Genomic DNA, 25,990 nt, shown 5'->3' on the forward strand with positions numbered 1-25,990 from the left:
TAGTCTTATGCGTAACAAGCCTCATACAGTTAGACGGGCTTTTCCAGCACGTAAGTAGGCAAACATGCTTAATATTTGCTTGATATTTTCATTTCTAAAACGTCGCCGATTAAGTTCAATATGTGAAAGGGTGCATGGGCAGCCTATACTAGCGGGCTCCTGTGCAGGTGAGTTTTCTCCCGTGTTGCTTTCCTTGGAATCGAGCTAACGCTGCTTGGAGAGAAAACTACCAACTTATTCTCTAAGGACACTCCACGTAGAGAGAGAGAATTAAAAAAAAAAACTCGATTTAGCTGCTTAAGGGAACTCGCTGCTTCGAAGCGCCCAAGCTCCGAGCGCCCAAACTGAACAGGGCAGCAGGTTCCCTCGGCAAAACAAACCAGCGCACCTCGGCGGGCGTCACGTGAGCGGGAAGACGGCGCTACGAACCCTGGGACGCCGCGCTCCCAAGCGCCGAGGAGCCTCTCCCGACGGGGGGCGTCGGATAGGCCACGTGACCAGGCCGCGTCCAGAACTACATCCCCCGTGATGCTTTGGGCGCGGAGGGCTCCGTTGCCATGGCGCCTTAGCGGTCTCCTTCCTTCAACTCCCTCGGGATGCCGTTGCCGCCGCTTTCTCCAGCCCGGGTGTTTGCCGAGCTGGTCCCTCCGCCCGCCGGGGGGGACAACAGCCGGGAGAATGAAGTCCCGAGGCCGCCGGGGAGGGAAGTTCACGTCAGCGGCACCTCGGAGCTCAGCGCTAGGCCGGACCGGGCGAAAGTCACCGTTTACCTGAAGAGCAAGAAAGGGGAGGCCGGAGCGGCAAGGAGCAGCGTCACTCGGAGGCTGGATTATGTCGCCCAGAGCGCCCGGCAACGCGGAGGAATCTCGGTGGGTTGGAGGGCGAGGAGGAGAGCCGACCCACCTCTCGCGCATGCTCGCAGCTCAAGGGCTTTCTCTGTGGCTACACCACATCATCACCACCTTCTGCACCGGAAAAGCTTTCGCTCTTTCTTATAGTTTGGTGGGAGGGGTGGGCTGCTTGGACCCCTAGACATATCCTCAACGCCACTAGACAAGCATTCAAACTGAGCAAAACCAGCGCAGTGGGATGATTAGGCTAGAGAAGACACCCTTGGTTAAAGCCCAAGATCATTGTGTATTTCCCGATTGTGTATTTGCTGCATTTCTGTCCTGACCTGCTGTCAGTGAACTCAAGGCTGCACACAGGTTGCTTAGATGTCAACCAGGTTTTAAAAATTGCTCTCTGTATTTGATGCAACAAGATATATTTATGGAGTAACAGGCTGGATGATAAATGATTTCATGCTCTACTTAGGTTGGGTTAACAGTCCAGAATAGTATTTGATACAGTAATTGTGGGTGAAGACAAGATTTACTCATCTATGCTAAGCTGGATTTATTTTTTATTTTTACCTTGAAATAGTGTACCTTGAACTCTGCTGCGTTGCTTAGTACTAGTTAAGCAACCATAATGTCACCGAAAAGCATTCTCTTCCTTAGTTTTGTACTTAAAGCTGTTGTTTTTTTCCCCTAGGAGAACGACATGACTGTGACAAAGAACTTTAGTAGAATAGACAATGTGTATAAGATGGAAGCAGAGGCAAGTGTCTTAAGTATGAGTATTGGTCATGTGTCTCAAATAACATTGTTTTATATGTATCTTGAGCATTAAACAAGAAATGTGAAACTATGTCCTAATATGCTTTTCTGCTCAAGGGTGAAAATGGTTCCACACTCATACATTACAGTATTACTGCTTGTGGTTATTTATATATTATCTTTTTTGCCATCCCACTCCTGAAGTATTTTCCTGCAATACCATCTTAATAGCCTTACAAAACTATGTCAGCATCACAGCACGCTTGATAATGAGGTACTGGTGTAGTTATTTATGGAAGCAGAAATTGAAACATCTACCAAATTTACAATCCAATCCTCAAAACATTCATATTGAAACTAAGAAAAGCTTTCTTTATGTGAATTGTGTTTAGAATTGCAGCCTTGGATCTAGGCATCAATCCCATACATGCTTATCTGGAAGTCTTATTGAACACAGGGTAGGGTAGTAAAAACCTGGACGCTCCATAAGTTGTTGTTGAGCTTTTTTTTTAGGAAGGCCCAAAAGTTTGCTTTTTTAAAGGAAGCCACTGAAATTGTTGAGCTTTTTACAAAAACGCCAAGATGTCAAATCCAGACGTTTGACATCCCTAACACAACAGGACTTCTCATGCAGGATTGAATTGTCTTAAAATATTAAGAGCATGTTGATGTGCGGTTATAAACCAGGGGTTAATATTAATTTCCTGAATGTCTTTCCAATTCTGCAAATTCATTGCTTCTCCGTAGTTGGGTCTACAAAACGATTGTCATTCTAAAAACTTGAATATGACAAAAATTGTCTGCTTTAATTCCATATAATAATAAGCATACAGATATGAGTACTTTTCATGTATTGCTGAAAGCTATGTAAGCCACATTGAGCAAAACTTCCTCTGTACAGAGGTAGCATATAAATGAAAGTATAATCTAATTTAGCTTTGTACAAAATGCATATTATAATTGATTTTGTATTATTCATCTTTAGCCAAGTTTTAGCTAAGGCACTAAAAAGGCTTGCAAATTTTTACATTCCCATATAGGTCTGCATTACATTCAGTGATTTCGGCAAAATGCAAGACGTTTGTAACTTCCTTGTTGAGAAGCTAGGTAGCTCTGTTATCATCAGCCCACCTCACTTTTACCATACAGTGGAGGCAGTAGATGCCCTTCGGTAAGTTATGTCTTCCTCCTTTTACCAGAAAGTTAGGTCTCGCTAGCTTGATTGACCAGTGCCATGCCTCTGGAAATCTATTCTCTAATAAGTAGCCAAAGCTTCTATTTTGTTGCCCAGTCCAAGAAAACAGCTGATGGAATACACATGTTCGTAAAGATATGGCTCCTACATAATAGTAAACCATCATTAAAATAAATGATGGTTTAAAGTGAATGTGCTAGTGCACACAGTTGGAAACTGCAGGTGTTTTACTTTTGTCCCGTTGCTGGAAAACAAGCTGTATTATGTAAGAATCCAAGCTCATCTTTTGTTTTCCCCAAATAAACCATGAACAGTAAACCAAGAACAAACCTTGATTGCTACTTGTGACTCGGAGAGAAGCAGACCAGAAGCACTAAGCCAAGCCACGGCAGGAGCAAATCCCCCATGAAAGAGGTTGATACAATATTAAAGTAGACAAAAAAACAAAACAAGGCTCTATATTTTTATGAAGGTTCTAAATTGGAATGTGTCATTAAGATGACAAATCATTCAGTCAAGCACCCCAATGCTGGTACATGAATAACCATGAAATCCTGTACAGTCAATACCTCGGGTTGTGAACCCTGCGGGTTGTGCATTTTCGGGTTATGGATCGCGCTGAACCCGGAAGTACCGGAACAGGTTACTTCCGGGTTTCGGCACTCGCGCATGTGCAAAACCACTAAATCATGCTATGAGCAGAAGAACCGAATTGCAATACGCGTGTGCGCAGGCGCTGCCATGCTGATTGCGAACGTGCCACCCGCACAGATCACGTTCGTAACCCGAGGTTCCACTGTACTCCCAGGAAAGGGGGAACAGGATTGCAGCCTATGAGGAGGAGGAAGCCAGTCTAAGAAGAGATGAATGAAAATAAATGCAATCACATATATTTTGGCTTAGTTTCAGTTTTGCCTTTCTGGTATGGAAAGGTTGAAATGACTGTGTATATACAGTGGTACCTCGGGTTACATACGCTTCAGATTACAGACTCCGCTAACCCAGAAATAGTACCTCGGGTTAAGAACTTTGCTTCAGGGTGAGAACAGAAATTGTGCAGCGGCGGCGCAGCGGAAGCGGGAGGCCCCATTAACTAAAGTGGTGCTTCAGGTTAAGAACGGACCTCTGGAAGGAATTAAGTACTTAACCCGAGGTACCACTGTATAGGGCTTGATTCAGATCTGAAGTATAAAGAACTATTAAGCTGTTTAACTGCAGCAGCAGGGTCTGTGAAAGCATGCAGTTAGTAAAACTTTCAAAGAGTGAATATAGATCAATGGTATCAAAGGGTTGGGCAGCTAACTTTTCATGCATAACTACACAAAAGTTAAACGTTGCCCGTGGGAGAAAAATAAATACTTTTCCATTAGTTTGTTACATGTTTATTAACTGTTAACATATCAGAACATGGGAGGTTCCACCACCAGCATACACCTCACTGGTTTTTGCTCTGGAAAAAAAAGACAAATTAACTCTGTTTTGTGTGAGATCGGAACTTTATTTGCCTTTCTCAGCCTTTGACAAACTTACCTTGGATTTCCAATCTGACATGGAACATGTGTGTTGTTGTTTTTCACAACAATGTAAACTGGTGGAGTGGGGGAAGGGGGTTAATTTAGTTGTTTACGTTGCATAAATTTTAAATGTCGTAAAATGGGGGAGGGGATAACATTGTTGAATATATAGAGGCTGAAATCCTACACTGATACCTGGAATTAATCTCAATGAACTCAAAGTAACATACTTTTGGATAGACCTATATAGGATTGTACTGTTAGTTGCTTTGTGAAGGTCTTTCTCATTGAAAAGCAGAGTATACAGTGCTCAAAAGTAGGTACAACATTGGTTAACGGTTTTAATTGACACACTCCCTTTTTGTTGCTTTAATTAGCTAAATCTTCCCATTTGTCTTTGGGTTTTTTTGCAGACGTCAGGTTTGTCTTGCTGCTGTTGGGAGTGCCCGGCAAAAAGCTCAAGAAGTTTGCCAGTTGCTTGGCCAGCCCCTTGGGAAGCCTTTGCTAATAAGGGAAGAGGAAGTGAAAGAGTGGGAGGGCCACCTTGAAAATCACTTGGTCAACACCCCAGACTCACTGGGTTTGCAGCAGAGACTCCAGAGTGCCACCATCTATGTTTCCTCAAGGGTATATGCTGTTTTTGAAATAAAGGGGGAAAGGAAGAGAAAACAAGCAGCTCACATAAATGTAAACTGATTTATTACTGAAGTCCTGAATCATTGTGTTTTCCTTTGGGAAGAACATTCTTGGGAAGCTTAACTAGCTTTTCCTTAATCAAAATGTTAAAGTGACTCTGACGTTTGTTCACTTTTTAAACAATTCCATAAAATTGTAGCACGGGTTGTAATTCTCTGCACTTGGACGCAAGCTGTGGCTTGGATCCCAATTTATGTTTCATTTCTTGGAAGAAAACTTCTTGCCATGAAGAAGCCCTCGTGTTCATAGAAGACACTTTCCATTATCAGCAGCTCCTTCCATGAATAAAACAAACATTGGAATCAACCTAGTGAATGCTTGTGAAAGCAATAGATAGAAGTACATTTTTAATATACTGTTTAGAATAATGTAAATAATGTAAATACAGGCAACTTTATACACAGGGGTTACGTTCCAAGGCACTGCACATTTTAAGGGAAATCACGAATATTTGAAACTAAAATATACTGTGAGAACACTAAATGAACACTAGTTTTTAAGGAACTGGTCTGCCCTTCTAGCGTGTTTCTGGAGCAAGGAAGTTTAAAGTTTTTGCTTGGTAACTTAAGAGAGGTAAACTTGGAAGTTGTCTCCTACAACAGGAAGCAGGAGCTCTTTGTACATGTGGATTATTTTCAGATTTGCAAATGAATGGAGGCATACTTTCTTCACATAGGTCTTTCAGACCTTTGTATGTGGGGCAACAGTTTTGTCCAGATATCCAGTTACTCCAAAGTTTGAAGAATTGTATAAAGGCCACTTGGTTTTTCTTAATGGCTGATGACAGAAACTTTTTTTCAGTGTTTTACACTGGACAAATTGCATTTGGTGAAATGCTACATTGTCAGTGTAGTTCAAGAAATCTCTGCTGAGAGTTTTATCAGGGGAGAAATTCCTTGGATGCCAGAAGCTCCTGGCCTTCAAATATTGAGTTAAGAAATTATGAATAAGAGATGGAAATACTGTAAAACTGCATTGTTGCTGAAAAACTTGCTAATTTTTGGGTGTTGTGGTGAGACTAGGCAAGGTGTCGAGTGATTTATGCTTGAATAGTTTCACAGATTAAGGAATGCAGTTTAAACAAAAAGGATAGAATTTACAACTCTGCCTATAGTTTCTTAATCTCCAATTTAATAAAATTCTAACTTTCCAACCTGTATGAACTATTCACTCTTTGTATTTCATCTGCAGTTTGCTATTTTTGTGGAATTTATTCTGGCTTTGCTAATGTAAGGAAGCAAGGTTATGGGGACGGGACAGCTTTTCCTAACAAGGAAATGATGCAGATGTTTTTCATTCTCCTAGCCCAACACAATGTCCATTTTATATTATAGTATCATACCTGCCTATGCACCTGTTAAGAATAAGTGCCTTCAGAAAGAAAGTTTATCACACATCTCTAGATAATAGAATTTGTAAGGCTGTCTCACACATGTAATGATGGTAGTAAAATTTACCAGTTCCATTAGAGCATTTGTGTTAAGAAACTAAATTGCTCTTGTTGCCAATCAATATCCTTTATATTTAAGTCATTGAGGTTGCAGTCCTGTAGAAACTTACCTGGGACTAAGACTCATTGAACTTGATGGGGCTTATTTTTGGGTCAACGTAGGATTGCAGTATGGTGAAAGTTTTTAGACACAACTTGTGTACTTCACACATTTATATTAGTTTAATAACCAAAGCAAAGCAGCTTAGAAAAACGAGTTTTCTATTTATTTAAAAATAGGTTTGTAGTTACTACATTGCAGTGACAGTAATTCATACACATACATTCTAGTTTGTATAAAAGGATTCCAAGTATTATTCATCAAAACCAACGTAAGTGTTTCACATAACAATAAAAGTTTCGATCAATATGTACAAAAAGAAAGGGCACTGTTCATCCTGGTGTGAGACTGCACTTTATAACTTGATAAAGCAGAAGAGAAAGAAAATAACCTTGATAAAACCTAAACTTGTAAAACTGTATGTTGGTTACATGAACATTTTTGGGATTTACACCATACTGTACAAAATAAGCAAAGCTTTAAAATGTGTCAGTTTCAAAATTAGATGTTCCAGACAATTTCCTTAAGTTACACTACATTATATGTTTCAACATTAAGTGGCAAGATTTAAGGTATTCACTCAATAACTTTCTTTTCAATTTTTGCAGTGTAATGGTCCAAAAATGTAACTTCAAAATGTGTGTCAATAGCCTATCCTTTTTAAAACATGCATCTGAGATAAATATACCATGTTAAATGTCTTATGTGAAAGTGTAGAAATTTGGTGCTGTATCTTTAAAGGTGTAGTAATTTCCAGCACTAATTATATCATGAACAAAAATTTATACCATATCCTGAAGCAATTATCTGCATTTATTTAAAATTCAAATATTCAGCATTTGGCTCCCTTTTTGGTATCAAAAGAAAAATGATTTTTCACATAAATAGCTCCTTAAATTATTTACCCTTTAAAAAAGGCAGATTTGGGGTTTGGTCTTTAACAGCAAATATTATGCTATTTCCATCTTCAAAATGCCATCTCACATCTATAGTACTTTAACAAAAAATATCCTGAAATAAATGTAACCTTCCTGAAACAGAGGGTACCTTTTATTCCAAAAGGTTGTGAACTAAATGGGAAAATGAGAGCAACAAAATAATTTTCTGCTTCACCATTATTCCAAGAGTAATTATGTAAAGTTAGCACATTAAAAAAAAACACAATACCAGATTTTGTTATATTGGAAATAATTTTCAGACTTGGCCACTATATATGAAATGTACACCTTTTTTGAATTATAAACATATGTACATTATTTACAGCAGAAACTGAACAGCCCTTTTATCAGATGATTGCTTAGGTCCAAGAACATGAAATGCAAGATTGATACATCAAAATTTACAATAAGGATCAATCCAGTCGGTCCCTTACACACACTAGGACACAGCTGTCCCACAAGTGCACCTCTCCAGTTGTGGGAAGTCTGATGGCCGGTGTGGGTGAGATGGATGGCAGGAAACTCCTGCATGCCCTGAGGATGCAAGGCACGACTGGATTGTGGCCTTAAGCTTTCATTAAATAGACCACCAGGAGCTCTTGCTTCAAAGCAAAGGATCCACATTCTTCAGCACAGTAGGATCAGCTCTTTGCAGAAATCAACACACTAAGAGCTGTGTGTATGGAGTTCTGGTTGGGGTCTTAATATCACTTTAGATGTACTAAAGCTCATGAAACTGAAAGCTCAAATTGGTATTTCACAAAGAGTCGTAACACAGCACACAACTTATGTACTGAAACTATGTCCCCATTCATTTTTAAACGTTGAGAAGTACTACATGCTTTTGAATCGGTATTTTACAAAGATCAATCCAAACTAAGATAAAGTATTAAACAACACATGGAAAAATTGACAGTATGGTACGAATAATTTTGTGCAAGTTTACATCACAGCAGTACTATAGGAAGACGGGTTTTGTAAAGCTGCATCGCTACTCATACCACAATGATAAAGATCATTTCTTCAGTACCCAGTATTATACCAATGTAATTCAAGCTTAATCCCTGGGAAACAATTAAATTTCAAACCCGTTTAGCCAAACAAGGGATTGATTACTGGAGTGAAAATGAACTTATTTCCCAATCAAAGAAAATGGAATGTGCTGCTATCAGACATCGCTGTATAGTAGCCACTGGTTAATATTGAAGTAATTTAATGTTCAGCATTATGGAACTAATGGACCGCTCTGTATCAGAAGCTGTATCAGTAGACTGCATTTTACATTTGTTTTCATTACTGCCAAGTTTGTAAGATAATTGCTTGTGTGAATATCTGTAATTACCAACAGAAAGAGTGTCTACATAGTATTTTCCATGTAAATGTGTCATAAAATAAATATTACTTTGCTCTCAATAGTTTTATCCAAACACATTTCATTACGGTTTCCCCCTCCAAAAGTTAGTGAACCAGTATTTATTGCTTATATTAAAATGTGCTAAATCAAAAGCTCTTCTGTGTTGGTACAATATTTTTTTTGCAAATCAGTAAAATCTAACCAATGACAGTAATTTAAGTCAAACCAATGCAATTTAAAGCACTTATATAGTATATCTAGCACAATTAAAGTTTTAAGTGTTTCTACACAAATGTATTACCAAAATAATGTTAGAAAAAAATAAGCTTGTGAATTCTTAGTACAAAATTATTCATGAATGGGGAACAATACATTTGTGTACTGCAAATAAGACTTGATTCTTTTGTTCTGAAATGTGTAATTTTCAGACACTATGATGGTGATGTGTACTATTCCATTCTCCAACGTTACATACACATACTTGATGTATACAAGTATATACATAAATATATGCCAAGTGGGACATAGTTATAAAAGGAGTAACTTACAGTAATGGGGTTTCATGTTTGCTTTGCCAATTTCTTTTATATAACAATGCAGATAACAAAAGGAAATCACACATTTGAAATTGATTGCCTTCATCAACAGTGAAATTCTTAAATGGACCAGATAAATCTACTGCAATGCTTCCATTGTGAAATGAACTATCACTGTACATAGGCTGCTGAAATATTTTCATGTTTAATGTCTGCAATATTAGTAAGAATGCATGTTTAAAAACATAAGTCAGTGTCCCAAATCCCATAATTATAATATGCTAATGAAAATAGGTATCCAAGGAGGACTAGTGCCAGTAGAATTTATTATTCTACTGTAAATCACGATTTGGCAAATACTCTTAGTTGAAGATATTTTCTTAAAAGCCAAACCAATATGGGTTATTTAGAGGAGATGGTGATGGCAACTAACCAACCAAAACAGAATCTTCCCTGCCTCCAAACATTCTAAACTGGCCTGATCATAACGTCAATTAGTCTACTTCAAATAAAAGTGAATTATCTTGATGTTTGAGTATTTGCGATAAAATCAGAAATGCATTTTAAGAACCAATTGCCATGGACACAAATGGATGAAAGATGCATATTAATCTTGAACCTCAGATGCCATCAACTGCGAGCAACATATCTGCACTAATGAACTGAGTATCAAGTTGCATACAAAGCTGTGTTGCATACATAGTTCCTGAAGTTGCTTCCACCTGCAGTCCTCAAACCCAGAATGGAAACTACATATTAACACAGACTGTCAATGTTGCCAAAATGGTAGACACACACAAAACATAAGATAACTGGTGCCGTTAACCTAGCTGTTCGGAGGGTAAGGATCTGAATATAAATATAACCTCCCAGGCTTCCCCTGATGGGGGAAAAATGTTAAAGGGGCTGCTTTATCACCTCCCCAAACAGATTATTGGCTCTACCATGTTGGCAAAACACAGCTAAACTTTAGGTTACGTGAATATAATACTGGTTTGTGACTATGTAACCTCTTTTTCAAAAACAATTCAACATGTAATATACAATATCACAATGTGTAATTCCATAAATCAACAGAACATATTCTGATAAATTAAAGTCCAATGGATGGTCAGGAGACACAGTCCATTCAGTTATTAATTTGGCAAACAGGCAATAACCACGATATGGTATGCTTATCCTGTGGTGTTCCACATCTCGCTGCTTTGAGGATTCTAGCGTTCTAGTGTTCCTTACATGTAGGTATCAGATGGAAAGCTAGAAAGTATGGCATGACAAGGATTCCGGGATAATACCTTGTTTCGCCCAATCTGGCTTCGTCAGCCGTGCATAGTCATATTCTTGTGTGCCGAAAACATGGAACATAATAGAGTTATGAGTATGTATGGCTGACAAAGCCTGATGGGGCGAAACAAGGTATTATCCCGGAATCCTTGTTGTGCCATGCTTTCAAGTTTTCCATCTGCTATCTGCATGTAAGGAACACTAGAACGCTAGAATCCTGAAAGTGGTGAGATGTGGAACACCAAAGGATAAGCATACCATATCGTGGTTATTGCCTGTTCACCAAATTTACAACTGAATGGACTGTCTCTCCTGACCATCCATTGGACTTTAATTTATCAGAATATGTTCTCTTGATTTATGGAATTACACCTTGTGATATTGTGTATTACATGTTGAGTTGTTTTTGAAAAAGAAGTTACATAGTCACAAACAACCTGACGTTTTGTGTGTGTTGTTACCAGTATTATATTCACGTAACCGAAGGTTTAGGTGTGTTTTGTCAACATGGTAGAGCCAATAATCTGTTTGGAGAGGTGGAAAAGCAGCCCCTTTAACATTTCCCCCCCACCAGTGGAAGCATGGGAGGTTATATTCAGATCCTTACCATCCAAGCAGCTAGGCTGCCGGCACCAATTATCTTTTGAACAGGTATGTATACATCTGCATCTCTAGATTGAGGCTTACTTCTCCCAAAGAGTGTTCAATGAAAAGTGTGGTTACATTTTTGTACCATGCAACTGTTTAAAGATGTATTTTGTTTTCTTTTAAATTGGACTATACTTTCAAACAATAGAAATTGTATTAAAGTTTGTTTTAATACAAACTTTGTTTTAAAGGTATAAAATAAGTAAATGTACCATAAACAAATAAATAACTGTTTCTTTTTCCATAGCAGTACATACAGCAATACATTCCCCTAAGTCATATAGTCATTTACAATAGACAACTTAAGTTTACTAAAGATGCACAAAATAATAGACTACAAGGCACAATCATTAAGTGGGATTTTCCTTTAGGGTGTATATATTGACTTATGTCAGCTTGATAAGTACACTGTAAAAAGTGCAGAAAAACAATGTGCAATGAGAACACTGTATAAAACATGATTGCATAAAAAGTGATTTGGCCTTTTTATCTTTAATAATTGAAAATAACCAATCTTCCCCTTAAAATAAAAGTATGACATTTTAAAATTTTATCTAGTATTATCTAAAAAGTCCTGAAAAAAATTATTCCTGGGTAATATTGTATATATTTATGTGCTTGTGTACATAATATATACATACACAGACACTTTTTAAAATTTTAGTCAGTTTTAACACAATTTGTATAAACAATCAATCTGATCGCATCGTAAACATAAGAATCTCACACTTTTCCTGCAGTTTCCTTGAATCCTTTAACCCAATTATACATTTTGCCTAAGGATCCCACCAGTGCATTAATTGTTTTTACTACGAAGTACCAGTAGAGATAATTTTTCAGAACAGTGTATATTTAGAACATAGATTCATAAGCATAATTGGAAAATGTATGCTGCACTGACACTAAAAACTTTTCTACTGCACCGGTTTTCAGTCTTTGGCACAATAAACAGAGATTTGATTGATACGAGAATGAAGGTCTGAAAAATTAGACATATTAGTCAAACTTTTTCCAATGTGGATATATATATCTACATAGTGTGATTTTTCTCTCTGGCTGAACCTAGATAAACCAACAAGCTGCACTAGGTTTGTTTGTACAAAGCTGTGTGCCCAATTACTACTGAAATTAAACATCTTATTAGCAATGTTTGGAATTTTGCATTTGTTCTCAATGGCATTTACTGCCACACTCTGCTAATATCCTGCAAAACACAGAGATACTACACTCTATACAAATGTACTGTACCTTGCTCATTCAAAAATAGGAGTTCTGTTCTCAGTCTGTTACATTAAAAATTCTATCAATTTTAATCAAATAGAGGTTACTGACTGTCCAAAATTACAGTAACATTTCTGCAAATCAAGAATTTCCATTTATACAATCTTCAATACCAACTGAACAAAGTGAATTGAAATGTATAACCTACTTGGAGGGCAATAAATAGCAAAAGTTTAAAATACATACTTCTTTCAAAGAAATGTTCAGTTTGTTTTTGCTATACTTTTTCCAAATCAGAACGTATTCTCATTTGTAAATAGCAGCAGAAAGCAGATATCCTTAGTTCTACCACTTCCTCAGCTGTACCTGTTTATTAGCATTTTTAAATGCTGGTTACCAACCAATGAGATTAGCCTTTGCTTTTTCAGTCAACTTGCGGACTCTGCCTCTGCTAGATGTCCCAAAAGTCAAAGAGGTGTCTTCAAACAATAGTTGTCTTTGCTCCTCCTCCGAGTCATCTTCATTGTAAAAAGCTGTCCTCCTACCCTGATTTCTAGTTCTCATGTGGGGTTCAGAATCTTTAAGTTCTTCATGCTCTTCTTCAATAGGTTCATCTGTCTTTTTTCTCTTGCTTCTCGTCTGAATCTTAGGATCTGCAGAAAACGTAAGTTCTAATCCTGGCTCTTGTGCCTCTAGCTTTCTTTTAGGCTTTCTGCCTCCACGCCCTTTTCTTTGCAACAAGTCTTCCTTCACATTATTTTCAGAGAGAGAATTGCATGCAGTGGAAACAGATGCTTCCTCTGTTGTTGTTGTTGTTGCTGTTGTTGTTGTTAAGTCTTTAGTAGTCTGGATTGTGTTCTGCCCTAAATTCTTTTGCTGAGCAAGTAATAGGCTTTTTGGTTTCCTCCCTCTTTTCTTGTGCACCACTTCACAACTATTGTTGTTTGTTTCAATCTTGGGTTTCCGTCCAGGACCCCTCTTAAACATAGGCTTTGAAGACTGTCCACCATGTCCATTTACCTGGATGCTTCCTGATGCCAAAGCCATGACATTATTCTTGCAATCTGCTATAAAGACAGAGTAACATGTCAGTGACTTACCCATCTCCTTTGCAAACAAATAAAAAATTAAGTGCAGAGCAATCCTAAGTATGGGACCAATCAGGCCTCAATTTAGTTGCATACAAATTAGACTCATCTGAATGATTAAACACACCAAAAATACCATAAAATTTTCTAGTATTAATTAGGGCTGTAAACTGATAAGCTAAAAACTTGCCTTATAAATTACTTAGTGATTACTTGGTGGGAATTACTTTTAATCTAAAACTATATATATATAATATATTCCATAATAACCAACATTTAAAAATATAAGAAGCTTACCTTGTGGGCTGAGAGTGGAAGATTTTGGTTTACGTTTAATTTGTTTATCCTTCTCCACATTTTCTCTTGCAGTATTATTCCTAGTGTTATGAGTAGAATTGGTTTGATTATGGACTGATAAAATATTCTGGTTCTTGGAATGTTTGGTGGAATCCTCTAATACTGGGAGACAACAGAGAGAGCAAGAGTTAAGTTTTAAACAAGATTTTCAATTACTATGTATTTGTTGGTCAAATAAATACATACCTTATTTCTTCTGAAATATATTTTCAACAAAACATTGTTGAAGGGCTCTATTTAAGATTATTTCACTCATTTATCCTCAGTCTATGGTTTTCTATACCGTATTTTTCGCCCTATAGGACGCACTTTTCCCCCTCCAAAAATGAAGGGGAGATCTGTGTGCGTGCTATGGGGCGAATACAGGCTTTCGCTGAAGCTTGGAGAGCAAGAGGGGTCGGTGCGCACCGACCCCTCTCACTCTCCAGGCTTCAGGAAGCTATCAGCAAGCCTGGGGAGCCCTGCAGGAACTCCTGCAGGGCTCCCCACGCTGCGGATAGCAGCCTGCCGCCCGGCACACAATGCGCCCTGAAGCAGAGCGCCCCTCACACCGGGCAGACATCCACAGCGTGGGGATTTTTTCCCTTTATTTCCCTCCCCAAAAAACTAGGTGCGTCCTATGGGACGGAGAGTCCTATGGGACGAAAAATATGGTACTTCCATGATTTACACAACCCCCAAATCTGCTGACTGCATGGGGTTTGGAAGGAGACGTGGCTCTCTGTATTGGGGGTGGGTAGTATCCAAAGCCCCTACATTCATTAGAGAAGTGCTGGAATCAAGCCCTCTCTCTACAACAAGCCTGCAGCTGACTTAACTAAATTTGCCTCTATTGGAATCTGCAATGGGAAAGGAGTCAGAAATGAAAATTTTACATTGTGAAGGGGAAAAGGCAAGTTGCTCCCCCCCCCCCCAGCAGGCCTTTGGAAGTGGCAGTAAAATTGCCCCTTTGCACCCCCAACCCCACTCCATTTAGGATTGCATTCCTAATCTTCCTAATCTGAATACAAACATATAAATGTGATGTTGCATCTGCAGTGGAAGCCATTATATTTTAGGTTCCAGATCTGTGCCACTTATTAATAAGTTTACCCACCTGATTTACCTGATGTAACAGTAGCACTAGGTTTCACAGTTGTAGGCTTTCCTCCTGAAGAAGTAGATGGCTGTTCATTAACAGCCATTTCTGCTACTGCCCTTGTACTCCTTGTTCGGACCAAAGTCACATCTGCTTTTCCATTCATCTGAGCAGCAGTGTTTCTCAGGGATGTTGAACGTGATGGTGCAGAGGGCAAAGGTGTAGCAGGGGGTTCAGCTTTCAGCTGTGGTTTTATTATTTTTCGTTTCCTGTCCGGACTACAAACAGATGACAAGTCTGACAACTCATGCTATTTTATAGCGTAAAGCAATAGCAATAGGCCCTGGTTATCAGCTAATTTCATCCATGAGCCAGTCTTTATGTGGTCCAATTCACCCACACACATCTCTCTCAATGCCTCTTCAGCAATTCAAATGCCGATTGTAACCTTTAAAGGCCTAAATGGTTAGGGCCACAGGTATCCAAGGATCCCACATGAACCTGCCCAGGTCTTAGAATTCTCAGTAGAAATTGATTGCTTCTGCAGCTGAAAATTAGGTGGGTGGCAAACTGGGAAAAGGCGTTGTATGTTGTGGTTCTATGACTCTAGAATGTTCTCCATTAGCCAATGAGTCTGATGTCTAAAGCTTATCAAGCTAAGACCTTTTTAATGTCTAGGTTTTTAAGTATCTTTTTAGTTGGCTTTGAGTTTTAACCACAGCTTAAGTACTGGTCTGCAAGTATCCCCTTATAGTTAGTAAGTTTACTGGATTAACTGTATTCTCTCAGATGCTGGGGTGTGGGTGGGGCGCAGGGAGAAAACAACAACTACACCAAGGGGTCTGGTGGCCTCATGTATGATAGTGGCAGCTTGGACAAGTGGACTGGAAGAATCAAAGCTAGCCCTGGGCCTGTTCATGGGAGTAAGCTAGGAAATATCTTTTTATGCAGTGTAAAATATTAATAAAAGGAAGCCACAAGTGCTGCCACACCAATGTAAAACATTCAAATATTGCACTTGGAAGAAAGAAGAACTCTATCATACCTTGATGCAACACTACTAGAAAGGGAACTGCTTCTGCTTCTTTTCTTCCTTATCTTTTTAATTGTGCTTCTTTTATGAAAACGCAAGGCTGATTTGTAATCTGATAAGATGGAACTAATGTGTTCTTCAAAGAAGGCAGACAGGCGCAGGCTCATGCTGTAAATCTATTAAAAATATTAAAGTGTATTAATATGACAAAAAAATTGAACAGTTTGTCTCACATTTTAATTTCTGCCCGTAGTAGTTTACACAAATCAGTAGACACATGAAGCAAGATCAACTGCACAGAAGATCCCCATAAGGCTCCACAGCATCACATTCTCTGTTTCCCATGCACCGCAATGGGAACATTAGAAGGAATGTGCACAGTTCTTCACCCAGCCTTGTACTCTCCACAGGTGCTTTTGGTCAGAATGTAAGCAGCCAACACGGATAGAGAGAACACTGGATGAGGACAGGAGAGGGGCCACAGACTTCACATCTACACTATTGTTCCTTCTCGTCACATTGCTTGTCTGCATGGCGAAGTGCAGGGGAAAAAGGTAGACAGAGGGGAATAAGGATCCGTTGAATTGTATCAGGATTATCCATGAACAGACACAAGACCCAAAATAAGGTATTATTTCATGTAATACCAACAATATCTTTAAATATAGTCTGAGATGTGTTTTGTTGTCCATATTAAAATCAATTACACATTCCACTTCTCTAGCAACAAACACAACATTTAAAGAACATCAGTACACATCTAGAAATAAATTGCAAAGCCATACTCTTGATCTTTTGCATGGTGTATACACTTTGGAGTTGCTGAAGATTAGCCTCACATCTTTACACAATTCCATTGGCGATTCATAGTTCCCTGCTTCTAGTGTTTCCCGAACTGTGGCAAAATCCATTGGCGTATCAATGATGTCTCTGTAATCCTTTAGAAATGTTTAGAAACATTAATGAACTGATTTCAACAATCTAATGTTATATTACTAATTACTGCAAAAGCAGAAAATAACTGCATAAGCCTGTATGAAAAACCATAAATCTTATACTGTCTTTTAAGCAAAATCCCCCAATGGAAAAAGACCTAAAATTTCTGAATATACCACAAATCAGATGTGTGGCAGATGAACAGCCTCAAAAAACAGAATGCATGAAATACCAAATACAACCACACCTATAAGAGAGACGGAGAATAATATTTTGCTGAAAACTCAACATCATTTTCTTTTACTTAATAAAATGTTTATCATTATTCTTCCACTTCAGTTTTCTAAGGTGAATGTTTCAGAAGAACATCATCATATTTTCAAAATACTCACTGGATATTCAAGAAGATCCACTGGTTGGCGAAAAGGTTCAGAATCCTCACACTGAAAAATTAGATTCAGCAATTCCTGGCACTGCCTCTTCCAAGCCTGAATATCATATGATTGAGCTCTATTACGTAACCTCCGCTTGGGCTGATGATCCTGGAACAGCAATATTGAATACGGCTTATCAAATAAGTAGCTGTTCTTGCAAATTAAAGAGAAAACTGATTATCCCCTTGGGGAAAAATGCTGAAGGGAAAAAAATATTCTGTGACCTCTCTGAAATTTTGAGGCCTTGCACTGTTACTTGAATTGAACCCAGTCAATTTTTAATATCTATCTGGTAAAAATCAGGAGAAGGAAGCCATGGGCTGATGGTGGCACCCACCATTTGGAAAATCAATAGTTTCAACATTTATTGAAATAATCAGTAATATTAAACATGAAGATACACATAATCAAAGAGGCCTTATTTAAATTTGTTTGTTCCCACTTCACACATAACCAAAGCAGAAATCAATGATGTAAAACAAATATTACCTTCCTCTTTCTGGTAGAAGTGCCTGGCATGTTAATGTCTTTCTCTTCTTCCTTTGGGCAACAAAATATTCATCACATGATGCAGAAATACTAAGCATTTGAAATATACTTAACTTTGGTACTACTTCATATTTATTTACTTCTACTTCCTTTCTATTAAGAACCTGTAAGTCTGAAAATATTTTTACACTTTAAGAAGCCAGCATTTGTAAACAGCAGCCACAGGCACTGCCTATGCTTGTTACTGCTGCTACTAGTTCCAGTCTTCCAGTTGTTTCCTTGCCTCCATGAAGTTCAGTGTGTGATACAAGGCCCACAAATACCTGTAAAGTTATTACTAGAGCCACTCGGGGGGGGGGGGTAATAAGTACAAACTTTATTATACACAAGGAGTACCCTATGACGCTCGTATTGAGATAGAGATGCATTTTCTGGATCAAAACAACAGCAGTGGTTCTAAGGACAGGGATTCTGAGGAAGCTACACACCTGCAATGAAATTCTCTGCATACAGAATGCTTAAGGCTTAAATACTTGATTTTACTAGAATTGTGTTATATTTGGGGACAGAGGTGTGTACATGTGTGTGATGCATAGACTTTCATGGAGCTTGTATGTAGAAATAATGTTCACTCATAATTCACATAACAAGTAAATTGTTGTTGCAATGAATAAAGCACACAAATATTACTTCAAATAAATTAGGGACTAAAAACCACCCTTCCTGTAAAGAACATGAGGAGCTTGAACTAGAAGGAATTTGATTCTCATTGCAGAACCCCTCTCTGAAAGCTAAATTTGGGCAGAAAAATACTTTAAATAATATATATAACTACTTTCTAAAGAAATGCATGACATATTGAGTTAGCTTACCTCCTCTGAATCAGACAGGACTTTTTTCTTCATGGCATTATACAGTGGGATTATGTCATAACAAGCCTGATCTCTGTTCAATAAAACACTTTGCATTAATAAGCTTATTTGCAGCCACAGATGCACAGAGTAACTTGGATCCTGAGCAGAAATCCAGTTACAGGATACTTGCTGGTGGGAGGAAGCAATTTTGGCTGATTCTTTTTTTCCACTGCAGCTCCTTGCTCACTGGGTGACCCACTAGAGTAGCCTAGGAGACAGCACTGGGGGCTAGAGGTGGAACTGAAGATAGTTTTCCCTCTCCCTTCCACCAGTGGGAGCCTCCATTGGATTAGAGTCCCTTCTACTAATGGAAGGAACCCTTACGCTCATGGAAAACCAAATCAGGATCTAAATGTCTATACAATACAGAATTGTATTGTTTCATGTTATTGGATTATAGCCAAAGTAATGCCAGAAGAGTTCCCTGATGCAATGCTTCCATTCCCTCTGCTCTCCCCAATCTTCTGAAGAAGTTTCCTCAACTTTCCAGAGCTGATTTTGAGGGTGTGCATGGAGCTGCAGGGCAGAGGAGAGAAAGTTCCATTCTGCTATCACAAGGCTTTTGCGCTAGCAGAATGGGAGCATGGAATACTGCCCAACATTAGGAAGATTTTAAATATCAACCTTCCTACTGTTTAAATGGTAATGTTAACTAACAATGTTCTCTCCTCTAAACATGTAAAAGAATATGCCTAGTATAAAGCATTGTCTTTCTTTGTATCTTTCTCAGATTATATTTTTCCTGCCTCTCTATCCAAAGCCACTTCTACTCAAAAACAAAACAAAACAGGAAAACCCTACAGACAAGCAGCTTCTAAGCTTTCAGCAATTAATTTTCAGTATTTCAACTACCCGGCTTTCAACCACACAAAGTTGATATCACACAAATTAATCACGCATAAGATGCGATCGTACTGTATTCCCAATTCCTTGCCTTCCAGTAATGAGAACAAGGTTAAATGAGTCCACAAAGGAATTTACAACACACTACTTCCATGGATAAAGTTGCTTCTGGAAGAGTGGTAATTGCTAAAAAAATGAATTCTCTTATTCACAATAACAATTAATAGTTCACTCTTACCCATTGTAAACATAAATAACATTCACTATAGATTAAAAGCATGTAAAGAATTCCTCTGGTTTATGCTATTTCCACAATATGCACTGTGAGTCTGTTCATTAGCTTACTTTATGAAGTGCAGCAGCAGATCTGTGACAAATTTGGCAGATTTAACTATGGGACTTCCTGGTTCATTGAACGTCTGTGTATTATATTCAATATACCGAACTTCCCACATAAGTGAAGAAAGTCGCCTTTGAAATAAAGAACACATGCATATCACAGAAAAAATAACTTTTGAAATTTTGATCAAAATATGTAAAGACCTGGAAACGAAGAGTGATGTTCAGTGTTGTACAAGCAAACTTCTGATAACCCTACCTCTCTGTCCCTCCCACATCCCCAAAATCTCCTAAAGAGGGTCGCTTCTGGAACAATTTTCGGGATACACATTTCTCAAACTAGGGCTAAATTAATAATATGGACAAATTGTCAGAAATATAAAACCATCCTGACGAGAAGAAAAAAATGAGAGCTTAATACATGACTGCTTCAGTCAAGGCAGGAACAAACTGAATTATGGGACCTACCTACTGCCTGCTTTTGACCACTAGGTGGAGCCATTACATATTTAGATTTTAATGGATCAAATTGGGGACAGGTCTTCCATAACTGGGGCACCACCACTGAGGGAGCCTTCGCTCTGGTAGCTGCCCACCTTATCTCAGATGGCGGCAGCACTCACGGCAGGCCCTCCACTGCAAATGTATAGGTACGTATATCTGGCTTAAGGCAGCCCTACAATTACCCTGGGTCCAAGCCATAAAGAGTTTTAAAGATCAATGCCAACACTCTGCAGCTGGCCTAGAGAAAAGAAATCACAGAATACTGTGTTGGTTGGTTCTGGTTCCTTGGGTTATGACAGGAGGCTCAAAGAGATAAAATTATGATCTTATAATCAAAAATACCTCCTGTAGGCTTCCTTTTAAGCAGTTCCAAGAGGAACAGCAGCTTTAACGTAAGTACTTGCTCAGTTAGAAAAACAGTTAAGAAAAGAAGGGACCCATAAGCCATTTAGGATTTCCTTTAGACAAGAGGCAATCCACATCAAGGTACAGTGGGCTGGAGCATTGCAAGATATAACCATAGGACAAGAAAGTCTTAAACAACAGTTTGACATTTCATTGTACATCACAGTAATTGATCTGTGCTGTACACAACTCAGCTAGAAGCAAAAGCTGCCCAGGAAATTACCCTAACATATATAAAATCACAAACATTTTTGGAAACACCAACAATAAAATAAACTTAAAACAAACCTGTAAAACCTATTTTCCAGCCTCTGTTTAATTGTACTAAGATCAGTAGGATATGCAACGACAGTGCAATACATTGGATAAGCTTGGAAATCCACAGGAGCCACAAACGCAGAAGCAATATCTAAACACAAGACAAAGATGTCATTACTACATTAGTGATAGGGAAGCAATTTTCTTAATGTGCAGCAGTAATTTGAGTGAGAGAGTGCCTAGCTAAAGAGGGAATTCTACAAGTCTTTCAATAAGAATGTGAAGTAGAAGTGACTTTTTTTTTACTTGTAAGGTACTGAATATTTGTATTCTATGACCAACACACACAAAAATATTTTCTCCAAAGTCCATCTCATGCATGCCTTTTTCCGGCATAGAAATGATTGCCACAGATGAAGTGGACTGAAAAACTTGAATTTCAGTATGTGTTTTGAGAAGAATTTTAATACAGAAGGCCAAATTAAAAATATGCAGGAATGTGAGACTATCTTAATGGATAGAAATGATAAAACAAACACTTTTTTCACATTAAGCATTACCTAAAGTCATCAGCTGATTTATCCCTGAAATTATTCTTTCACATTCATCATCACGAGTCCTGGAACCCCACTCTCCTTCCAAAGGCTTGTAGATTAATGATCTGCTTTCAATATTAGTTAAAGGAACACTAGTTCCAAGCTCCTCTGGAAACACAGCTGAAAGAGACACAAAATGAACATAATAGCTGATATAATTATCCTTGCAACTTAAGAAACTGCATACCTTTTTTTAAAAAAACAACAACCCACAATGGTATAAACAATTCACAGCCCACTATTGTTTTTAAGAGCAACCAACTGATTGTGGAATATTATAAATGCATTTGGAAGAAAAACAAATACTTATTTCTGCATTACAGAGCATCTTCCACTATTAACATGCTTATACAGAGTCACAGCTAGCTAGGATTTTTTTTGTTTAAAGAATGAAATGAAACAATCTATCCTTAAGGGGTTGGACTGAGTTAGATGGATGAAAGGCTATATACATTTGAGCTACACATCTACATTTTTAATATATCTAATTACTTTTACAGTATTGCAAATCTTCTTGATTGAGGTCAGCATGTAAATGAATTCATCTCCACGTCACACAAATATAATGATAAACATTCTTGTTAACCAGTCTGGAGTCTGGCATTAAGCATTTAGGATTTCTAAGGAAGAGCTAAAATGAGACCCAACTAAAATTAGAATCTTAAGTAGCTAAGTTTGAAGAATAATGTTAGAAGGCACAAAAGAAACTTATGGTTAGGGGAAATTATGTCTCTCCTAGCACTAGGGTACACTAAAGCATTTTGTAAACCACTAAACCACTTTGTAACCTTGACAATTCCAACATTTAATAGTCAAAGCTTTTCTCTATAAAAGTAGAGGCTGTTCCATATAGAAAGCGGTTTATGAAGTTTCTACTTTTCTTCTCACTGCAGTCAACATGGCAAGTGATCAGCATTCCTTCCACCTTTGGAGGTATGGAGATGGGTGGGGTACATTCTAGGAGTTGCATAGTGATTCCTGCCCCTTTTCCAAGCTCCAAGGTTGGAAGCAAGGCAGAAAGTTATTTAGTTGCTCTGTTGATGAGGTGACTAGCACTTCTTGCCTCTTGCCTTTTCTCTCTTCCTTTTCGTAATGAATTGTGAATTGTTTACATTGATGGAGATTCTTTAAATTAAGTATTTTAATGTTATTTGTATTTTATAGGAAATGACATGTATAACAATGTATTGCTGGTGTTTATTTAGAATAGAGTAGAATTTTATTATTACGGTCACAGACCAGTTCCGGGTCACTTACAATTTCCCTTTGTTTTTCATACTTTTCTGTGAATTGCTTTTGGGTGTACTTATATAGAAGAACAGAATACAAATATAGTGACTGACTGAAAGTTGTATCCAAAAGCGTTGCTGAGCAGACAGATTTCCATCAGTGGAACAGGAAGGAATCCCCGTCTCCCTTGCAGCTCTTATCCAATCAGCTCTGGAGGGTTGGGGACCCAAATAGTTTGCCAAGTGCCGCTGTCTCCATACAGCTGTATTTCAAGTGATCACCAACACCAAAGTGGGGGATTTTTGGCCCTCCAAGCATTTAACTACAGCTCACATCAGCCAAAGCAACCATGGCCAATCGCTAACGTTAATGTGAGTTGTAGTTCAGCAACATTTGAAGGGCCAGAGGTTCCCACACCTGACCTACATAAGCAAATTAATTGGGAGAGTCTTCATTCTTCCACTTTACCACTCATGAGTAGGAACAATCATCATAATACTCCTAAAGTGTTAAACTTAAACAATTTATATATCAATATCTGTTGAACTTAACAGAGCAGGGTGAATCCAGTGAATTACAATGAATCCAGCAGTGTTATGAACTCTGGCTTTGGGAATTAACCCCAGCAATGCAATAGAAGGACAAGTTTTGGAGTCTTTGCAAAATGTTTGCTTCCAAGTAGTTTAACAACAAAATTTTGTATCAATTTCTGAAAACCAGGCAACCAAAATGCAATGTTCAATTTTCTTAAAACAGGTAACTAGTTAGTTCACAGACATTTTATTAATGTAATAAAGAAATTGATTCGTTTTCCCTTCTTTTATAGCATAATCAGCGTAACTTCTTTATAGTTCATCACATACGTACATAGTAAGTTCTGTCTCCTTTCTGTACATCTAGGGGAAAGTAGACACATACCATTGTTTGGTATAGGCTCCATATCCCAAGGACTCATTTTCTCAGCATCTCCATTGTCCCAACTTCAAGAGAGAGAGAAAATTGCAATCAAGTTAAAGTTACTATTTCTTATCTGAATATGTAGATGATCAACACTTTACCCCAGAAAGATTTTCAACAAAATGCGGGTAGAAAACGTACCAGCTAATGATTAAACACACATGAGATTAAAAACAAAAAGAGAAAAATAAAACCCCATGTATAAAGTAAAAGCTACTAACCAGACATTGTAGCACTGAAACAAGCTGTCAGGATAATCAGGCTGAAGAGGTTCTTGGCTTTCTATTGTTCCGAACCACCAAGCATCATCAATTACTGATCTAAATCGATCACCTGGACAAGAATACAAAGTCACGTCTTTACTCCAGAAGGGATAAAACTGTATCTTAACAGTTTCTTATAATCATGACCAGTATTATTAGAGGTAGCTTTTGCCAACTATTGAACAAACAAGAAGATGCAACACCCTGACAACTTTCCATTAGCAGGACTGCATAAAGCTTCAGCTCTCTAATGACACCATTACAACCAGATAAGCTTGACAAAGGAAGATTCATTTCAGCAGGCTGCAAAATACTCCCAAAGGTAAGATGCCACAGAGGCTCTTTTGTTATTAAAGAGGTCTGTGTCACATCCTCTAATCTCATGTTGAGACTGTATGACAGAAGCAGTCTGTTTCCAGATATAAAGAAGGCGGCCATAAATCTGGCCCATATTCCTTCCTCCTACTACAGCATTCATTTTCTCAACATATGAGACATGAACAGTTCAAATACAGATCTGCATCCTGCATGTGGGCTTTAGCCAGCTCTGTTCACCAGGCTTAGAGGGCGAGGGCTGACTCCTCTCCATTCAGTCCTCTCTCCCCTCCCCTGTATGTGATCAGTATTGACAGCACTAACTATCTGTCCAGCAGACACTGTTGGTCCAGGGATAAAAGATGGGCCCTGAAATCCCGTTTTTTGACTTACAATTACAGGAGAAGACAAGGCAGACAATAGCTTATTCATTCAGAACATACTCCTAAAAATATACTAAAACAAAAATGTTTAAATTCTCTTCAGGGTTGTTGTTTTTTTTAGTTTTTCATACCCAACTGTATTGCAAAAGTAATATTGATTTTGAATGTTATCTATGTTAGTATTACTAATCAATACTAATATTCATTAGTATTGTCAAGAAATAAAAGATTTATCATAATCCTATGGTCAACTGCATAGTATAGAAAATAATTTTTAAAATTTTCTGCCTTAATAATTGCTTTCAATTATTGTTGCTTCTAAAATTCAGGTGAGGCAACTTGTTTTAACGTGAATCTATATGGCTTCCTGTTTCACTCATCCACCCAAAAATCTGAGATCTTGGTTGAAAGGACTTCTGTTCTTAATCAAGGAGCTCAGGCTTTGCAGGCCTTTAATTAGCTGGATAAAAGCCATGTTGCCACAGTTTTCTGCGTTGACCTAGTCAGCTCAGCTTTTACCTTCCTTAAAAAAGTAAACGCAAAATTGGGGAAACACATTAAGTCTGGTATCTCTAGTTCAAAGCAGAAAACTTAGCAGGTTTGAGTAAATAATCCATATTTATATTTAATGCTCAGAATTATAATTAACACCTCCCAAAATTACTGATACCGTGATTGTATTAAAGGTACTTACCTATGTTCCAGCGTCTGTGTTTTGCATCATCAAACTGCTGCCTTAAGACTAGGAAATCGATAACATCTGGCATGTCATGATACCTGGATATAACCAAAATAAGACAAAAATATTGAGAAAGGTGTTTGCTATTTCATAGCTAAAGGTATTTGAGAACATATCAATGCCAAGTAAAGATTTAGTAGACTTTGTAAAAGAACTTCAGTGTCGTCGTCGTCCCCCAGTACACTAAGGGATAAAGTATAAGTTTGGTAGAAGACCAAATTAACACTGAATTGCTGGGAAGTGGGGGGGCTGATTAAAATGAAGGCGTGCACACAGAAGTATAGCCCATTAC

General features: G+C 38.1%; 2 protein-coding genes across 7 annotated transcripts in view; one reads left to right on the forward strand and one right to left on the reverse strand.

The window, feature by feature from the left end:
* Positions 1 to 443: 443 nt before the first annotated feature.
* On the forward strand, positions 444 to 6,159 carry IRAK1BP1 (interleukin 1 receptor associated kinase 1 binding protein 1). Its single transcript, XM_081857444.1, has 4 exons — positions 444 to 869; positions 1,537 to 1,602; positions 2,642 to 2,772; positions 4,724 to 6,159. Exons 1-4 carry the CDS (start codon positions 597 to 599, stop codon positions 5,004 to 5,006), a joined length of 753 nt encoding a protein of 250 aa, XP_081713570.1. The 5' UTR covers positions 444 to 596; the 3' UTR covers positions 5,007 to 6,159.
* Positions 6,160 to 6,700: 541 nt separating this feature from the next.
* Positions 6,701 to 25,990, reverse strand: part of PHIP (PHIP subunit of CUL4-Ring ligase complex) — a 67,655-nt gene continuing 48,365 nt past the window's right edge. For 3 of the 6 annotated variants that reach the window (XM_081856689.1, XM_081856688.1, XM_081856687.1), the window contains 14 exons: positions 25,654 to 25,736; positions 24,220 to 24,331; positions 23,909 to 24,021; positions 21,776 to 21,931; positions 21,246 to 21,366; positions 20,055 to 20,180; positions 18,825 to 18,897; positions 17,953 to 18,003; positions 17,422 to 17,571; positions 16,879 to 17,031; positions 16,106 to 16,269; positions 15,079 to 15,338; positions 13,923 to 14,084; positions 6,701 to 13,604 (listed from right to left, as the gene is read on the reverse strand). In XM_081856689.1, coding sequence (XP_081712815.1) covers positions 12,931 to 13,604; positions 13,923 to 14,084; positions 15,079 to 15,338; positions 16,106 to 16,269; positions 16,879 to 17,031; positions 17,422 to 17,571; positions 17,953 to 18,003; positions 18,825 to 18,897; positions 20,055 to 20,180; positions 21,246 to 21,366; positions 21,776 to 21,931; positions 23,909 to 24,021; positions 24,220 to 24,331; positions 25,654 to 25,736 — 2,398 coding nt within the window. In that variant the 3' untranslated portion in view covers positions 6,701 to 12,930. The remainder of the gene's footprint in view (positions 13,605 to 13,922; positions 14,085 to 15,078; positions 15,339 to 16,105; positions 16,270 to 16,878; positions 17,032 to 17,421; positions 17,572 to 17,952; positions 18,004 to 18,824; positions 18,898 to 20,054; positions 20,181 to 21,245; positions 21,367 to 21,775; positions 21,932 to 23,908; positions 24,022 to 24,219; positions 24,332 to 25,653; positions 25,737 to 25,990) is intronic. The other 3 variants (XM_081856691.1, XM_081856690.1, XM_081856692.1) reach the window with 3 other exon arrangements.

This window comes from Podarcis erhardii (genome assembly GCF_964252035.2).
Source record: "Podarcis erhardii genome assembly, chromosome: 3".
NCBI classification, from domain to species: domain Eukaryota; kingdom Metazoa; phylum Chordata; class Lepidosauria; order Squamata; family Lacertidae; genus Podarcis; species Podarcis erhardii.

Bases quoted from the DNA above. Each gene is read 5' to 3' on its own strand.
- IRAK1BP1 (XM_081857444.1), top strand. From the start codon at position 597: ATGCCGTTGCCGCCGCTTTCTCCAGCCCGGGTGTTTGCCGAGCTGGTC. The intron at 870-1,536 runs GTGGGTTGGAGG...TTTTTCCCCTAG, and splicing joins GGCAACGCGGAGGAATCTCG to GAGAACGACATGACTGTGAC. The intron at 2,773-4,723 runs GTAAGTTATGTC...GTTTTTTTGCAG, and splicing joins GAGGCAGTAGATGCCCTTCG to ACGTCAGGTTTGTCTTGCTG.